The sequence below is a fragment of the Aythya marila genome (genome assembly GCF_965140915.1).
Source record: "Aythya marila genome assembly, chromosome: 29".
Lineage (NCBI taxonomy): Eukaryota > Metazoa > Chordata > Aves > Anseriformes > Anatidae > Aythya > Aythya marila.
Genome location: NC_139070.1, coordinates 961,212 through 978,262, shown reverse-complemented (window position 1 = coordinate 978,262; position 17,051 = coordinate 961,212). Strand labels below are relative to the sequence as shown.

The following is a 17,051-nucleotide window of genomic DNA, read 5'->3' as shown; positions in this document are numbered from 1 at the left end:
ACCATGACACGCAACTACATCAAAGGCCAGCTGCTTTTTAAACTGACCTCATGGCACCAATAAACCCTGATTTCTTCCTAATCCCAAACTTTGTCTATGTAGAAGTGTCATGGGCAATTTGTTGAAGAAGTGCCTTTTTATCTCTGTGCACAACCAGCATACCTGTCATTACCTCCCTTTTATGGGCTGGTAAACAGAGGTGGTGGAAGATTGGGTGAAGGGATGAAGCCATCCCACCCACGTGAAGCAGCTCCCAAACACTCACCATCACCCTGTACAGGCAGTGGCTGTGAGGCACTCAAGTGGGAGTTGAGGAGCATCCCTAACCATTGCCCTTCTCCCTGCCCTGTGGAACATGTGTTACTCCTTGTTCTCCAATTCGCCTGAAGGCCAAGCAAAGAGCTGTGGCTGTGTTGGTATCATGGGTGAAGCCCAATCAACCTGGGGGATTAGAACTCATTGGGGTTTATTGGTGCCATGAGGTCAGCTCCAGCAGTGTCTAGCCTTTTATGTATGTGAGTGTCATGGTCTGTCCCTCCCATCACCTCCCTGTTCCTCAGGACACGTATGAGCCGCAGTGTCCCCAGTGTGGAGGGATATAATTGTCTCGCATCTCCACGTGTGTCATGATTTGTGCTGGCTTTATTGCATGAATATCTGACGCTTCCACCTCCGCCCCCTGCCTGATGCTGCAGCCTGTCTGGGACAGGTATAAAAGGGCTGAGGGCTTTGCAGCCCTCTATCCTGCTTCCTCCGCTTGTCTCTAAACAGATCACCTGGGTAAGTCGTGCTCTTGGAGGCTTCTCGGGGCTCTCTCCCTGCCTCCATCAATACAGCCTCTCCCCAGACCCTTGCCTAACTCTGCCTGCCCTTTGCAGTACTCCTTGCCTACGTGGAAGATGTCCTGCTCCAGCCTGTGTGCCCCTGTGTGCGGGGTGGCTGCCCCGGCCCCGCTGGCTGACAGCGCCAACGAGCCCTGCGTGCGGCAGTGCCCCGACTCCACCGTGGTGATCCAGCCCCCGGCCACGGTGCTCACCTTGCCCGGGCCCATCCTCAGCTCCTTCCCTCAGCACGCCGTGGTCGGCTCGGCGGGAGTCCCGGCTGTTGCAGGGGGCTTTGGCGGCACTTTTGGAGGCCGTGGTGCCTTTGGGGGCTATGGAGGCCTTGGGGGTTATGGTGGCCTTTTGGGCTATGGAGGCCTTGGGGGTTACGGAGGCCTTGGCGGCTATGGGGGCTATGGAGCCTTTGGGAGCTGCGGATACGGTGGCTGGCGTCGGAGCCACAGGTACCTCAGTGGCAACTGCGGGCCCTGCTAAGCCCACCACTGGCTCCTGCCCCTGATGAAGGACAACTCTGGAGCTGCCCTGGAACCTTCCCAACGTTCATTGCCAGGAAAGGCTCCCCTTCATCATCACTCGTCTCCACTGACTGGGGGCCTTGTGTCTACATGGGCCCCAGATTCTTCCTTCTCCTGCTCTAACTGAGCTTTGCTTCAGGACTTGCTGCCCCGTGACGATGTAGCCCACAGCTGTCTGCCTATTTCTGCATCGTGACTGCTTCTGCCGCCATCTGCAAGGAGTCAGGGGCTGCCACGTGCCAGGGGCTGCCTTTCTGCCATCTCCCTTCTCCCCTAGACCTGCAATAAAAGCTTTGTTTTGCCACATTCTTGATCCTGTCTTTTCTATGACCCTTAATGCATTTGCTCCTTGCTGTGAGCCCATGCAGGCCCCCAGGGTCCATTCCTGAGAGCTGCAATCCTGGGGCATTCTCAGAGGCCCTCAGGAACTCCCTCACCTCTACGGCCATGACCATCAGAAGATGACCTTGATGGTCAGAGCAGCCGTCAGTGAAGGGTCACCACAGTGGGGCCACACACAGAACCATCACCAACCACTGCTCCCTCAGCGCTCACACCATCTCACCCTCATCCTGGGCAATTAACAGCTACAGCCCAAGATGAGAGGTTGGTAACGAAAAGCACTTCTTGTCTACTCTGGCAGCTCCCTAGGGGCTTCCTGAAGGCCTTGGACTTTTATGTCTCTGGGAACTGTCACAGCCTCCCCAACGGCAAAGACCTGGTTAGAGCCACCTGAGAGGCCACTGGGCAGAGGAGGGAGGCTGAGGGACCCCACCAGCCTTTACTCCAGCCCCTCCAGTTTCCCTTCCTCCCACATCTGCATGGAGCACTGGCAGGCTTTTCCCCACCACTGGGCTAGAAGCTCTTTCCTGTATACACAGCTTGCCTACCTGTAGCTGGGGGACACAGCTCTGGCCAAGTAGGACAGCAGTGCTCCACACAGCTCCATGCTGCAGACATGCTGCCAGGCCTTGGCTGCCCTTCCTCACACACCAGCACACAAAGCAACCTGCATGGCCAGGTCCCCAGAACACCTGGCCATAACAGCTGTGATGAGGCACACCGGCTGCCTCCCACCACTCTGCCCTCACCCAGCATGCACGGGATGCTATGTGAGGCAGCACCCAGTGGTTGGCTGGCGGCCCTTGCACTGGAGGCTGGGGAGTTGTGTGGATGGGCAGAAATGCCAATTTTCCCTTCCCCTGCCTTGAGAATTATGGGTGATGCATGTTCTCTTGAGCCCCCACCACTGACCAACATGCTGCCCCGCTCCTCTTCTTGATTTCCCTTGCAGGAACAGTCTCAAAGAAAGACCACTGTGCAGAGCCAGGATCACACGATCAGAAGACACTTAGGGAATGAAGGGACATGAGGCGGGTACAGACACGCACCATCTACTCAAGGCCTTTGTGTTTCCTGGCTCTGGATGGCTGTGATGTGTTCACGGCCATGTGGAGGACCTTGGGCAGACTTGGTTGTGTCTCCTTCACCCCTTCCCAGTGCCACCACCTGCAGCTGTGCACATGGGCACAGTCAGCAGGTGGCAGCAGCCCTGACCATGCAGTGGCCATCTCTCTGTCTCCCCAGACCTCCACAGCTGACCATAGAAAAGGCAATATAAAGAGGTCAAACATGCTGTGGTGGCTGTGCAAGATGGCTGTTGCTTTTTCATGTTCTCAAAATAGGATTGGGTACTCATTGCCATTCTACCCGGTGAGAGAAGGGAGGAGGTTCAGGGGCCTGTCCTCTACAAGACCCACTGGGGCCTCTGCTTCAGTCGTGATGCCCTGTCCCAGCTGCACAAAGAATCATAGAATCATAGAGTATCTCGAGTTGGAAAGGACCCAGAAGGACCATCAAGTCCAAAACCTGACACCGCACAGGTCTTCCCAAAATTTTAGACCATGTGACTAAGTGCACAGTCCAATTCCTTCATAAATTCAGACAGGCTCGGTGCAGTGACTAATTCACTGGGGAGCCTGTTCCAGTGTGCGACCACCCTCGTGGTGAAGAACGTCTTCCTGATGTGCAAGCTAAACCTCCCCTGCTTCAGCTTAACGTGCAGGAGCAAGGGTCCCAGTAGCAGAGGCAGGAGTGCAGCCAGCAGCCCAACTGCCCTGGCTCTGAGTTTTGGGGGAAGTCTGGAAGAAGAACGATGAAGAAATACCATGGGTCAAGAATGTGGTGCAACAGTGCTTTTATTAAAAGTCCATGGGAGCAGGAAGTTGACAGAAGGGCAGCCCCTGGGCAGAGGCATCCATCAGCTCCTTGGAAAAGGCACAGAGGAGGTGACCAGTAACCATGCTACATGAACAGGAGGAAGATACTGTGCTGCCTGTCACGGGGCAGCAAGTCCTGAAAAGAATCTCAATTGGGGCAGGTAAAAGTCAGAATTGGGCCGCATGCAGGCACGAGGCCTCCAAGCTCTGGAGACAGGTGACGCCAAAGGGGAGCTTTTCCTGCTGGTGTCATGTCGGGACGTTCCAGGGCAGCTGAGGAGCTCTCCTTGTTCAGGGGCTGGAGCCTGAGGTGGGCTTAGCAGGGCCCGCAGTTGCCACTGAGGTACCTGAGGCCCCGACGCGAGCCGCCATATCCACAGCTTCCAAAGGCTCCATAGCCCCCATAGCCGCCAAGGCCTCCGTAACCCCCAAGGCCTCCATAGCCCCCAAAGGCACCACGGCCTCCAAAAGTGCCGCCAAAGCCCCCTGCAACAGCCGGGACTCCCGCCGAGCCGACCACGGCGTGCTGAGGGAAGGAGCTGAGGATGGGCCCGGGCAAGGTGAGCACCGTGGCCGGGGGCTGGATCACCACGGTGGAGTCGGGGCACTGCCGCACGCAGGGCTCGTTGGCGCTGTCAGCCAGCGGGGCCGGGGCAGCCACCCCGCACACAGGGGCACACAGGCTGGAGCAGGACATCTTCCACGTAGGCAAGGAGTACTGCAAAGGGCAGGCAGAGTTAGGCAAGGGTCTGGGGAGAGGCTGTATTGATGGAGGCAGGGAGAGAGCCCCGAGAAGCCTCCAAGAGCACGACTTACCCAGGTGATCTGTTTAGAGACAAGCGGAGGAAGCAGGATAGAGGGCTGCAAAGCCCTCAGCCCTTTTATACCTGTCCCAGACAGCCTGCAGCATCGAACAGTTGGAAACCTCAGATATTAATGCTGTAAAGCTAGGAAGCAACATGACACGTGGACATGTTGGGCAATTATGTCCTTCCCCATCACAGACATGAGTCGCTAAACATGCCCTGGGGAATAGGGAGGTGATGGGAGGGACAGACCATGATACTCACCTACATGAAAGGCTAGGAGCCGCTAAAGCTGACCTCATAGCACCAGTAAATCCCAATGTGTTCATAATCTGAAACTTCGTCTATGAGGAAGTATCAGGGGTATTTTACGGAAGAAGCTCTTTGCAACTCTGCGCAAAGCCAGCATACCTGTCATTACCTCCCTTTTATGGGCTGGTAAACAGAGGTGGTGGATGTTTGGGTAAAGGCATGAAGCCATCCCACCCACTTGCAGAAACTCCCTAACACTCACCATCACCCTGTACAGGCAAGGGCTGCAAGGCATTTGGTTGGGAGTTGACGAGCATCCCTACGATTGCCCTTCTCCCTGCCCTGTGGAACATGTGCTACTCCTTGCTCTCCAATTCGCCTGAAGGCTAAGCAAAGAGCTGTGGCTATGTTGGAATTGTGGCTGAAGCCACATCTGCCTGGGTAATAAGGAATTCATTGGGGTTTCTTGGTGCCACAAGGTCAGTTTTGCAGCAGCTTGTCTTTCATGTAGAAGAGCGTCATGGTCTGTTCCTTCCAGCAACTCCCAGTTTCCCATGGAACGTTTGTACCTCAGTGTCCACAATGGGGAGGGATATAATTGCCTCGCATCTCCACGTGTGTCATGATTTGTGCAGGCTTTATTGCATGAAAATCTGATTCTTCCACCTCTACCCCTTGTCTGATGCTGCAGGCTGTCTGGGACAAGTATAAAAGGGCTGAGGGCTTTGCAGCCCTCTATCCTGCTTCCTCCGCTTGTCTCTAAACAGATCACCTGGGTAAGTTGTGCTCTTGGAGGCTTCTCGGGGCTCTCTCCCTGCCTCCATCAATACAGCCTCTCCCCAGACCCTTGCCTAACTCTGCCTGCCCTTTGCAGTACTCCTTGCCTACGTGGAAGATGTCCTGCTCCAGCCTGTGTGCCCCTGTGTGCGGGGTGGCTGCCCCGGCCCCGCTGGCTGACAGCGCCAACGAGCCCTGCGTGCGGCAGTGCCCCGACTCCACCGTGGTGATCCAGCCCCCGGCCACGGTGCTCACCTTGCCCGGGCCCATCCTCAGCTCCTTCCCTCAGCACGCCGTGGTCGGCTCGGCAGGAGTCCCGGCTGTTGCAGGGGGCTTTGGCGGCACTTTTGGAGGCCGTGGTGCCTTTGGGGGCTATGGAGGCCTTGGGGGTTATGGTGGCCTTTTGGGCTACGGAGGCCTTGGGGGTTACGGAGGCCTTGGCGGCTATGGGGGCTATGGAGCCTTTGGGAGCTGCGGATACGGTGGCTGGCGTCGGGGCCTCAGGTACCTCAGTGGCAACTGCGGGCCCTGCTAAGCCCACCTCTGGCTCCAGCCCCTGAACAAGGAGAGCTCCTCAGCTGCCCTGGAACGTCCCGACATGACACCAGCAGGAAAAGCTCCTCTTTGGCATCACTCGTCTCCAGAGCTTGGAGGTCCTGTGCCTTCATGGGGCCCAGCTCTCTCTTTATCATGTCCTAGCTGGGCTTTGCTTCAGGACTTGCTGCCCCATGACAATGCAACCCCATGGAACTGCCTTTTCCTGTGGCTGGCTGCTGCTCTCCTCCTCTCTGCATCTTGCAAGGAGTTGGAGGCTGCCTCTGCCCAGGGGCTGCCCTTCTGCCGTCTCCTTGCTTCCCTGGACCTTCAATAAAAGCTCTGTTGCACCACATTCTTGACCCATGGTATTTCTTCATCATTCTTCTTCCAGACTTCCCCCAAAACTCAGAGCCAGGGCAGCTGGGCTGCTGGCTGCACTCCTGCCTTTGCTACTGGGGTCTTTGGGCCGCTGGGGCAGGGCATTGCGACTGAAGATCAGAGGCCCCAGTGGGTCTTGTAGAGGACAGGCCCCTGAACCTCCTCCCTTCTCTCACCGGGTAGAAAGGCAACGCATCCCCAATACTACTTTGAGAACGTGACAGAGAAATGGACGTCTTGCACAGCCACCACAGCACGTTTGACCTCTTCATATTGCCTTTTCTATGGTCAGCCGTGGAGGTCTGGGGAGACAGAGAGATGGCCACTGCATGGTCAGGGCTGCTGCTACCTGCTGACTGTGCGCATGTGCACAGCTGCAGGTGGTGGCACTGGGAAGGGGTGAAGGAGACACAACCAAGTCTGCCCCAGGTTCCCCTCACATCCATGTACCCATTGCAGCCATCCAGAGCCAGGGAGCACAAAGGCCTTGAGTAGGCGGTTCGTGTCCGTACCCGCCTCATGTCCCTTCGTTTCCCAAACGTCTTCTGATCGTGTGATCCTGGCTCTGCACAGTGCTCTTTCTTTGAGACTGTTCCTGCGAGGGAAATCAAGAAGAGCAGCGGGACAGCACGTTGGTCAGTGGTGGGGGCTCAGGAGAACACGCATAACCCGTAATTGTCAAGGCAGGGGAAGGGGAAAACGGCTGTGAACTGTCAAAGCAGCCTCAGCTTTCCTCCACCACCTGCGCAGAAGTTTGTGTGTCTCCTCTTGTGCTTGGGGACATCTTTTCCAGTTCTGCCCATTCGCACCACTCCCTAGGCTCCAGTGCAAGGACCGCCAGCCAACCACAGGGTGCTGCCTCACATAGCATCCCGTGCATGCTGGGTGAGGGCAGAGTGGTGGGAGGCAGCCGGTGTGCCTCATCACAGCTGTTATGGCCAGGTGTTCTGGGGACCTGGCCAAGCAGGTTGCTTTGTGTGCTGGTGTGTGAGGAAGGGCAGCCAAGGCCTGGCAGCATGTCTGCAGCATGGAGCTGTGTGGAGCACTGCTGTCCTACTTGGCCAGAGCTGTGTCCCCCGGCTACAGGTAGGCAAGCTGTGTATACGGGGAAGAGCTTCTGGCCCAGTGGTGGGGAAAAGCTTGCCAGTGCTCCATGGAGATTTGGGAGGAAGAGGAGGGAAACTGGAGGGGGTGGAGGAAAGGCTAGTGGGGGACCCTCAGACTCCTTCCTCTGCCCCTTGGCCTCCCTGTTGACTCTAACCAGGCGTTTGCCCTTGGGGAGGCTGTGGCGACCCTCTTGTAATGGCCGTGTGTGCAGGGCCTTTGGAGGAGCTGAGGGAGCGCCTGTGGTGCTCTTGAGGACTCCCCGATGGCAGCTCCCAGGCCTCACAGGAAGTGTCACAGAACAGACAGGGTCCAGAATGTGTTGTAACAGAGCTTTTATTTCAGGTCCAGGGGAGCAGGGAGATGGCAGAAGGGCAGCCCCTGACTCCTTGCAGAAGGCAGAGCGTTGGTGAGCAGCAGCCTTGCAACAGGAGGAGTCCAATTCTTGGCTGCATCATTGTGGGGCATTGATTCCTAAAGCAAAGCTCTAGCAGGGAGGAGAATCACAGAGGAGCCCCATGCAGGCACAAGACCTCCAGGCTCTTCAACTTGATGATGCTACAGCGGAGCCTTTAACGGCAACATCAGGTGGGAATATTGCAGGCCAATTCCAGAGCTCTCCTTCATCACAGAGTGGAGCCAGAGGTGGGCTTAGCAGGGCCCGCAGTTGCCACTGAGGTACCTGAGGCCCCGACGCCAGCCACCGTATCCGCAGCTCCCAAAGGCTCCATAGCCCCCATAGCCGCCAAGGCCTCCGTAACCCCCAAGGCCTCCGTAGCCCAAAAGGCCACCATAACCCCCAAGGCCTCCATAGCCCCCAAAGGCACCACGGCCTCCAAAAGTGCCGCCAAAGCCCCCTGCAACAGCCGGGACTCCCGCCGAGCCGACCACGGCGTGCTGAGGGAAGGAGCTGAGGATGGGCCCGGGCAAGGTGAGCACCGTGGCCGGGGGCTGGATCACCACGGTGGAGTCGGGGCACTGCCGCACGCAGGGCTCGTTGGCGCTGTCAGCCAGCGGGGCCGGGGCAGCCACCCCGCACACAGGGGCACACAGACTGGAGCAGGACATCTTCCACGTAGGCAAGGAGTACTGCAAAGGGCAGGCAGAGTTAGGCAAGGGTCTGGGGAGAGGCTGTATTGATGGAGGCAGGGAGAGAGCCCCGAGAAGCCTCCAAGAGCACGACTTACCCAGGTGATCTGTTTAGAGACAAGCAGAGGAAGCGGGATAGAGGGCTGCAAAGCCCTCAGCCCTTTTATACCTGTCTCAGAGAGCCCCTGGCATCAAACATAGGTGGAAGCCCCAGATATTCCTGCAATAAAGCTGACAGCCTGCATGAAAATGTGGTGAGGTGGGGCAATTATATCCCTCCCCATTTGGGACATGGAGGTGCAAACTTGCACTGGGAAATAGGGAGGTGATGGGAGGGACAGACGATGACACTCACCTACATGAAAGGCCAGCCACTGCTGAAGCTGACCTCACGGCACCAATAAACCCCAATGAGTTCCTAATCCTCCGGGCCGATTGGGCTGCACCCACAATGCCAACATAGCCACAGCTCTTTACTTGGCCTTCAGGTGAATTGGAGAGCAAGGAGTAGCACATGTCCCACGGGGCAGGGAGAACGGCAATGGTAGGGATGCTCCTCAACTCCCACCCAAGTGACTCACAGCCCCTGCCTATACAGGGTGATAGTGAGTGTTTGGAAGCTTCCGCAAGTGGCTGTGATGGCTTCATGCCTTTACCCAAACTTCCAACACCTCTGTTTACCAGCCCATAAAAGGTGAATAATGACAGGTGTGCTGGCTGTACACAGGGTACCAAAGTGCTTCTTCGGCAAAATGCACGTGACTGTTCCACATAGAAAATGTTTAGGATTAGGAATTCATTGGGGTTTATTGGTGCCATGAGGTCAGATTCAGGAGTGACTGGCCTTTCATGTAGTTGCATGTCACGGTCTGTCCCTTCCATCACATTCCTCTTCCCCAGGGTATGTTTGCGCCTCGATGTCCCCAATGGAGAAGGATATAATTTCCCCACATCATCACGTGTGTCGTCAAGGGTGTCAGCTTTATTGCATGAATAGCTAGGGCTTCCACCTATGTTTGATGCCAGGGGCTCTCTGAGACAGGTATAAAAGGGCTGAGGGCTTTGCAGCCCTCTATCCTGCTTCCTCCGCTTGTCTCTAAACAGATCACCTGGGTAAGTTGTGCTCTTGGAGGCTTCTCGGGGCTCTCTCCCTGCCTCCATCAATACAGCCTCTCCCCAGACCCTTGCCTAACTCTGCCTGCCCTTTGCAGTACTCCTTGCCTACGTGGAGGATGTCCTGCTCCAGCCTGTGTGCCCCTGTGTGCGGGGTGGCTGCCCCGGCCCCGCTGGCTGACAGCGCCAACGAGCCCTGCGTGCGGCAGTGCCCCGACTCCACCGTGGTGATCCAGCCCCCGGCCACGGTGCTCACCTTGCCCGGGCCCATCCTCAGCTCCTTCCCTCAGCACGCCGTGGTCGGCTCGGCAGGAGTCCCGGCTGTTGCAGGGGGCTTTGGCGGCACTTTTGGAGGCCGTGGTGCCTTTGGGGGCTATGGAGGCCTTGGGGGTTATGGTGGCCTTTTGGGCTACGGAGGCCTTGGGGGTTACGGAGGCCTTGGCGGCTATGGGGGCTATGGAGCCTTTGGGAGCTGCGGATACGGTGGCTGGCGTCGGGGCCTCAGGTACCTCAGTGGCAACTGCGGGCCCTGCTAAGCCCACCTCTGGCTCCAGCCCCTGAACAAGGAGAGCTCCTCAGCTGCCCTGGAACGTCCCGACATGACACCAGCAGGAAAAGCTCCTCTTTGGCATCACTCGTCTCCAGAGCTTGGAGGTCCTGTGCCTTCATGGGGCCCAGCTCTCTCTTTATCATGTCCTAGCTGGGCTTTGCTTCAGGACTTGCTGCCCCATGACAATGCAACCCCATGGAACTGCCTTTTCCTGTGGCTGGCTGCTGCTCTCCTCCTCTCTGCATCTTGCAAGGAGTTGGAGGCTGCCTCTGCCCAGGGGCTGCCCTTCTGCCGTCTCCTTGCTTCCCTGGACCTTCAATAAAAGCTCTGTTGCACCACATTCTTGACCCATGGTATTTCTTCATCATTCTTCTTCCAGACTTCCCCCAAAACTCAGAGCCAGGGCAGCTGGGCTGCTGGCTGCACTCCTGCCTTTGCTACTGGGGTCTTTGGGCCGCTGGGGCAGGGCATTGCGACTGAAGATCAGAGGCCCCAGTGGGTCTTGTAGAGGACAGGCCCCTGAACCTCCTCCCTTCTCTCACCGGGTAGAAAGGCAACGCATCCCCAATACTACTTTGAGAACGTGACAGAGAAATGGACGTCTTGCACAGCCACCACAGCACGTTTGACCTCTTCATATTGCCTTTTCTATGGTCAGCCGTGGAGGTCTGGGGAGACAGAGAGATGGCCACTGCATGGTCAGGGCTGCTGCTACCTGCTGACTGTGCGCATGTGCACAGCTGCAGGTGGTGGCACTGGGAAGGGGTGAAGGAGACACAACCAAGTCTGCCCCAGGTTCCCCTCACATCCATGTACCCATTGCAGCCATCCAGAGCCAGGGAGCACAAAGGCCTTGAGTAGGCGGTTCGTGTCCGTACCCGCCTCATGTCCCTTCGTTTCCCAAACGTCTTCTGATCGTGTGATCCTGGCTCTGCACAGTGCTCTTTCTTTGAGACTGTTCCTGCGAGGGAAATCAAGAAGAGCAGCGGGACAGCACGTTGGTCAGTGGTGGGGGCTCAGGAGAACACGCATAACCCGTAATTGTCAAGGCAGGGGAAGGGGAAAACGGCTGTGAACTGTCAAAGCAGCCTCAGCTTTCCTCCACCACCTGCGCAGAAGTTTGTGTGTCTCCTCTTGTGCTTGGGGACATCTTTTCCAGTTCTGCCCATTCGCACCACTCCCTAGGCTCCAGTGCAAGGACCGCCAGCCAACCACAGGGTGCTGCCTCACATAGCATCCCGTGCATGCTGGGTGAGGGCAGAGTGGTGGGAGGCAGCCGGTGTGCCTCATCACAGCTGTTATGGCCAGGTGTTCTGGGGACCTGGCCAAGCAGGTTGCTTTGTGTGCTGGTGTGTGAGGAAGGGCAGCCAAGGCCTGGCAGCATGTCTGCAGCATGGAGCTGTGTGGAGCACTGCTGTCCTACTTGGCCAGAGCTGTGTCCCCCGGCTACAGGTAGGCAAGCTGTGTATACGGGGAAGAGCTTCTGGCCCAGTGGTGGGGAAAAGCTTGCCAGTGCTCCATGGAGATTTGGGAGGAAGAGGAGGGAAACTGGAGGGGGTGGAGGAAAGGCTAGTGGGGGACCCTCAGACTCCTTCCTCTGCCCCTTGGCCTCCCTGTTGACTCTAACCAGGCGTTTGCCCTTGGGGAGGCTGTGGCGACCCTCTTGTAATGGCCGTGTGTGCAGGGCCTTTGGAGGAGCTGAGGGAGCGCCTGTGGTGCTCTTGAGGACTCCCCGATGGCAGCTCCCAGGCCTCACAGGAAGTGTCACAGAACAGACAGGGTCCAGAATGTGTTGTAACAGAGCTTTTATTTCAGGTCCAGGGGAGCAGGGAGATGGCAGAAGGGCAGCCCCTGACTCCTTGCAGAAGGCAGAGCGTTGGTGAGCAGCAGCCTTGCAACAGGAGGAGTCCAATTCTTGGCTGCATCATTGTGGGGCATTGATTCCTAAAGCAAAGCTCTAGCAGGGAGGAGAATCACAGAGGAGCCCCATGCAGGCACAAGACCTCCAGGCTCTTCAACTTGATGATGCTACAGCGGAGCCTTTAACGGCAACATCAGGTGGGAATATTGCAGGCCAATTCCAGAGCTCTCCTTCATCACAGAGTGGAGCCAGAGGTGGGCTTAGCAGGGCCCGCAGTTGCCACTGAGGTACCTGAGGCCCCGACGCCAGCCACCGTATCCGCAGCTCCCAAAGGCTCCATAGCCCCCATAGCCGCCAAGGCCTCCGTAACCCCCAAGGCCTCCGTAGCCCAAAAGGCCACCATAACCCCCAAGGCCTCCATAGCCCCCAAAGGCACCACGGCCTCCAAAAGTGCCGCCAAAGCCCCCTGCAACAGCCGGGACTCCCGCCGAGCCGACCACGGCGTGCTGAGGGAAGGAGCTGAGGATGGGCCCGGGCAAGGTGAGCACCGTGGCCGGGGGCTGGATCACCACGGTGGAGTCGGGGCACTGCCGCACGCAGGGCTCGTTGGCGCTGTCAGCCAGCGGGGCCGGGGCAGCCACCCCGCACACAGGGGCACACAGGCTGGAGCAGGACATCTTCCACGTAGGCAAGGAGTACTGCAAAGGGCAGGCAGAGTTAGGCAAGGGTCTGGGGAGAGGCTGTATTGATGGAGGTAGGGAGAGAGCCCCGAGAAGCCTCCAAGAACACGACTTACGCAGGTGATCTGTTTAGAGACAAGTGGAAGGAGCTGGATAGAGGGCTGCAAAGCCTTCAGGCCTTTTATACCTGTCCCAGAGAGCCTGCAGCTTCAGGCTGCGTGCGGAGGTGAAAGCCCCAGATGTTCAGGCAAAAAAGACTGCATGAATCATGACAAATTTGAAGATTTGGGGCAATTATATTCTTCCCCATCGGGGACACTGAAATGCAAACCTGCTCTGGGGAACAGGATGCTGATGGGATGAATAGGCCATTACACATAACTTCATGAAAGGCCAGCCACTGCTGAAACTGACCTTGGAACACCAAAAGCCTGATTTCTTCCTGATCCCAAACTTTGTGTGGAAGAGTCATGGGCTATTGGTCGAAGAATTGCTTTGCAATCCTGTACACAGCCAGCCTGCCTGTCATTACCTCCATTTTACAGGCTGGTAAACAGAGGTGGTGGAAGTTTGGGTAAAGGGATGAAGCCATCACAGCCACTTGCAGAGGCTTCCAGACACTCACCATCACCCTGTACAGGCAAGGGCTGCAAGGCACTCAGGGGGGAGTTGAGGAGTATCCCTAACCATTAACCTTCTCTCTGCCCTGTGGGACATGTGCTACTCCTCACTCTCCAATTCGCCTGAAGGCCAAGCAAAGAGCTGTAGCTGTGTTGGTGTTTTGGGTGAAGCCAGATCTGCCTGGGGGTTCTGGAACTCATTGGGGTTTATTGGTGCCATGAGGTCAGCTTCAGCAGTGGCTGGTCTTTTAAGTGACTGTCACAGCTTATCCCTTTCATCATGCTCATCTTCCCCAGGGTACGTTTAAGCCTCAGTGTCCCCAGTTGAGAGGTATAAAATTGCTCCACATTTCCACGTGTGTCATGATTCATGTTGTCTTTATTGCATGAATATCTGGGACTTCCACACCTGTTTGATGCCACAGGCTGTCTGAAACAGGTATAAAAGCACAGAGGGCTTCACAGGCCTCTATCCTGCATCTTCCATTTGTCTCTTACCAGATCACTTGGGTAAGTCCATGTCTTATGTGCCTCTTCTATTCCTCAGCAGTCATTTCATGAATTGCATCTGTTGGTGTTTGTTCTTCCATTCTTTTTGCAGTGTTGAATAGGCTTGGTTGTAATGGTAGTGTTTCACAGCTATGGGAAGGATGGATATTAAAACTTTTAGGCATGGTGCTTTGAGCTTCCCAACACAACTAAGTCCTTTGGGTGCTCAGTCTCTTTCCATGTACTTTGGATGATGTGTTTTTTCCTGTGTCCTTAGGGCCAGGGAGAGTAAGTGGTCTACACCAGCTTTGTAAATGAATACTGTCCTTATACTCTGACTGCCTGATATGATGCAGAGCATTTCCTGGGGCACAAGCTCCAAGTACAGGAGAGCCACAGGGTATTTGCAATGCGTTTATGTTCTGACCCCAGCTCTGCCTTCTCTCACAGCTTTGCCTGCAAATCAAAGGATGTCCTGCTCCAGCCTGTGTGCCCCTGTGTGCGGGGTGGCTGCCCCGGCCCCGCTGGCTGACAGCGCCAACGAGCCCTGCGTGCGGCAGTGCCCCGACTCCACCGTGGTGATCCAGCCCCCGGCCACGGTGCTCACCTTGCCCGGGCCCATCCTCAGCTCCTTCCCTCAGCACGCCGTGGTCGGCTCGGCGGGAGTCCCGGCTGTTGCAGGGGGCTTTGGCGGCACTTTTGGAGGCCGTGGTGCCTTTGGGGGCTATGGAGGCCTTGGGGGTTATGGTGGCCTTTTGGGCTACGGAGGCCTTGGGGGTTACGGAGGCCTTGGCGGCTATGGGGGCTATGGAGCCTTTGGGAGCTGCGGATACGGAGGTTGGGCTCTAAGCCACAGGTACCTCAGTGGCAACTGCGGGCCCTGCTAAACTCCAAAGGCCCATGGAATGCAGTGCTGCATCTGCCTTGAGCCTTTACAAACAGCTGCCCTTGATTTCTACCACCAGATGCAGAACAAATATTTCAGTCCCTCTTTCAGCTGTGACAAAGCAGCTACTTTAATCTACTGCTCCTTGCTTTTTTTCAGAAAATGACGTTGCAGATGTATATCTGGGGGTTTCAGGGTGTCCAGCAATGCCTTCAAAAGCTCCCCTCTATCTGCAGTACAGCAGAGCAGCGCTCATCCTCGAGTGAGTGTCTTCCCTCTGCCCAGATCAAGGGTTCCTGAATGATGCTAAGAAGGGGAAATCTTTGAGGTGAAGTCCTGGACTGTGTCTTGCCTTGTGATTTTTATGATTCTAATTCATTGTTTCTGTGATGTTTTGTTTTCTGCTGTCAGTGTCTATTGCCTTTTCCATCCATATTAAAGAATCTCCATTGCAGCAACAACTTGCTTTTGGTGTGTTTGTGTTTCTAAATTTGTCTTTTAATTTTCCATATTGGTTAGAGACTTTTTGATAATTAATCTCAAGCCATATTATCAGAAATCAGATGGCAAATTTGTTATTAAATAGTTTGTGGGAGGTTGAACAGCTTGTGATACTGACCCTTGAGCTGTAGCGTGCAATAGATGCAAACAAGATAATATCCTTATTGTAAGGGATAGACTTCAAACGAAAAAATATAACTTGTTTATTGCGTAGAGATTCTTTTCCCAAGAAGTGTACAATATCACCAGATTTCTTCATGCTAAGTAGTCTGAGAAGTTCAAAGCACTTCTCAGATGCTTGTAACTATTTAATACATTCATAGTGTATTATTACTGTATTAAATGCTTACTGTTCTCATTACATGCTTCATTACTGAATAATAGTCACTTCAAACATGCATACGGAGACATTTCTATATATGCTTTAGTCAGAATGGGATTTTATAGCCTTCAAATTTTTCATTAAAATGTGGGTCTGTACAAACAACCATAATAGACCCTTCAATTAGTATCTTTGTCTTTTCATCTTAGAAAGCTGGATTTCTTTCTAGCCTTATCTTAACATTTCCTGGAGCTGAAGAAAGAGACATACTTATGTGGCATTTGGGGCATTTTTAACCATTTCTTTTACCTGTGTCCCCTGTTAAGTCCATAAACAATCTGTAGAACCACTGTGATACTGTAATGGTGATTATTTTAAGCTCTCAGTCTCTTACTTCTGCACTGTAAGACACTTAGTAATTTCCAGATTTTATTTTGTAGCTTTAGATATTGAAAAATTGAAATTATGGCCAGTTATAATGTCAGAATAATGACCAGCTAAATTTATATGCCTTAATGTCAAGATACAGGTTGAGCAGCAATCTGCACTGTGCTCCAGGAACAAACATGTCAGGCACCAAAGTCAGTGAGCACCTTCCCAGAAACAAGCTCCTCAGAAGCCATGAGAAAGCTCTGTCCTGGAACTTGCTGGAAGCACAACCCACAGCTTTCTTGCAAAGGTGTTCAATGTAATTTATACTCATGCACCCAGGTGTATCATAGCACAATTGAGCTCTATTCCTCTTTTGAGACTGCCATCAAAGTGCCTCTGTGTGTGTTCAAAGAATGGCAATTACATTCACAATACAGGTTCTAGGGTTTAATGGGGATTTCAAAGCACTTCACTGGCTATTTTATGGCTAGACGTTGTTACAGCATCGTACTATTAAGAGGTTACTACTTCTGCCAGTTAGGTACTTCAGTCATGAATAATAGAGTCACTTCAGGATGCATCAAGGGATCTCGCCCTAATAACCAGTGTGATTGTGCAGACAGGGAAATGCACGCCAATTCATTGTCATTCAAAAGAAGCCTTACAGTAACAGTTGCAAACACTTGTCTTTATTAGTTAGCAAGGTGAACAGAAAGTGTGCGATTTTCTATTCTATAACAAGTAAGATCTTTAAATCCAGAAAGTGTTCCAGATACTGCCACCACAAGAGCAGCTGAGAAAAGAATGATTTTCTTCCAAATTTTTGGCTTACTCACCAGTTAAAATGGGTTTGCCCACAGGCAGACTTATGCATTTATAAGCCACTAAGATGTGGCGCTGGTAGCTGTTATGTTCAATGTCCGGGCATGTAGTGTGATGCTAAGGCAAATTTAAAGAAATCTTTCCAAATCCTTTCTAGGAAATTCCATAATGGGTCACTTCATTTTATAAGGTACTACAGGGTTATTAGTTTGACAAAAGTGAGCTCAGGTTCAGCTGAAAAGCTACATAAAAGTTAGAGGACTCACTATATCTCAGGAAAACCAACCAAAATGTATTGAGCTGGAGACAAAAATCT

The 17,051-nt window shown here is 54.3% G+C and overlaps 7 protein-coding genes across 7 annotated transcripts; 4 read left to right on the top strand and 3 right to left on the bottom strand.

The window, feature by feature from the left end:
• Positions 1-899: 899 nt before the first annotated feature.
• Positions 900-1,316, top strand: LOC309888442 (claw keratin-like; the record flags this gene model as incomplete). The annotated part of the gene is made up of 1 exon (XM_082780764.1): positions 900-1,316. One exon carries the CDS (start codon positions 900-902, stop codon positions 1,314-1,316), a length of 417 nt encoding a protein of 138 aa, XP_082636890.1.
• A 2,576-nt stretch (positions 1,317-3,892) lies between these two features.
• LOC309888451 (claw keratin-like) lies at positions 3,893-4,273 on the bottom strand (the record flags this gene model as incomplete). The annotated part of the gene is made up of 1 exon (XM_082780773.1): positions 3,893-4,273. The coding sequence occupies one exon, from the start codon at positions 4,271-4,273 to the stop codon at positions 3,893-3,895; it is 381 nt and encodes a 126-aa protein (XP_082636899.1).
• Positions 4,274-5,529: 1,256 nt separating this feature from the next.
• On the top strand, positions 5,530-5,946 carry LOC309888432 (claw keratin-like; the record flags this gene model as incomplete). The annotated part of the gene is made up of 1 exon (XM_082780754.1): positions 5,530-5,946. One exon carries the CDS (start codon positions 5,530-5,532, stop codon positions 5,944-5,946), a length of 417 nt encoding a protein of 138 aa, XP_082636880.1.
• A 2,135-nt stretch (positions 5,947-8,081) lies between these two features.
• Positions 8,082-8,498, bottom strand: LOC309888431 (claw keratin-like; the record flags this gene model as incomplete). Its single annotated transcript, XM_082780753.1, has 1 exon — positions 8,082-8,498. The coding sequence occupies one exon, from the start codon at positions 8,496-8,498 to the stop codon at positions 8,082-8,084; it is 417 nt and encodes a 138-aa protein (XP_082636879.1).
• A 1,253-nt stretch (positions 8,499-9,751) lies between these two features.
• LOC309888430 (claw keratin-like) lies at positions 9,752-10,168 on the top strand (the record flags this gene model as incomplete). The annotated part of the gene is made up of 1 exon (XM_082780752.1): positions 9,752-10,168. One exon carries the CDS (start codon positions 9,752-9,754, stop codon positions 10,166-10,168), a length of 417 nt encoding a protein of 138 aa, XP_082636878.1.
• A 2,135-nt stretch (positions 10,169-12,303) lies between these two features.
• On the bottom strand, positions 12,304-12,720 carry LOC309888429 (claw keratin-like; the record flags this gene model as incomplete). Its single annotated transcript, XM_082780751.1, has 1 exon — positions 12,304-12,720. The coding sequence occupies one exon, from the start codon at positions 12,718-12,720 to the stop codon at positions 12,304-12,306; it is 417 nt and encodes a 138-aa protein (XP_082636877.1).
• Positions 12,721-14,302: 1,582 nt separating this feature from the next.
• Positions 14,303-14,719, top strand: LOC309888436 (claw keratin-like; the record flags this gene model as incomplete). Its single annotated transcript, XM_082780758.1, has 1 exon — positions 14,303-14,719. One exon carries the CDS (start codon positions 14,303-14,305, stop codon positions 14,717-14,719), a length of 417 nt encoding a protein of 138 aa, XP_082636884.1.
• Positions 14,720-17,051: the final 2,332 nt, after the last annotated feature.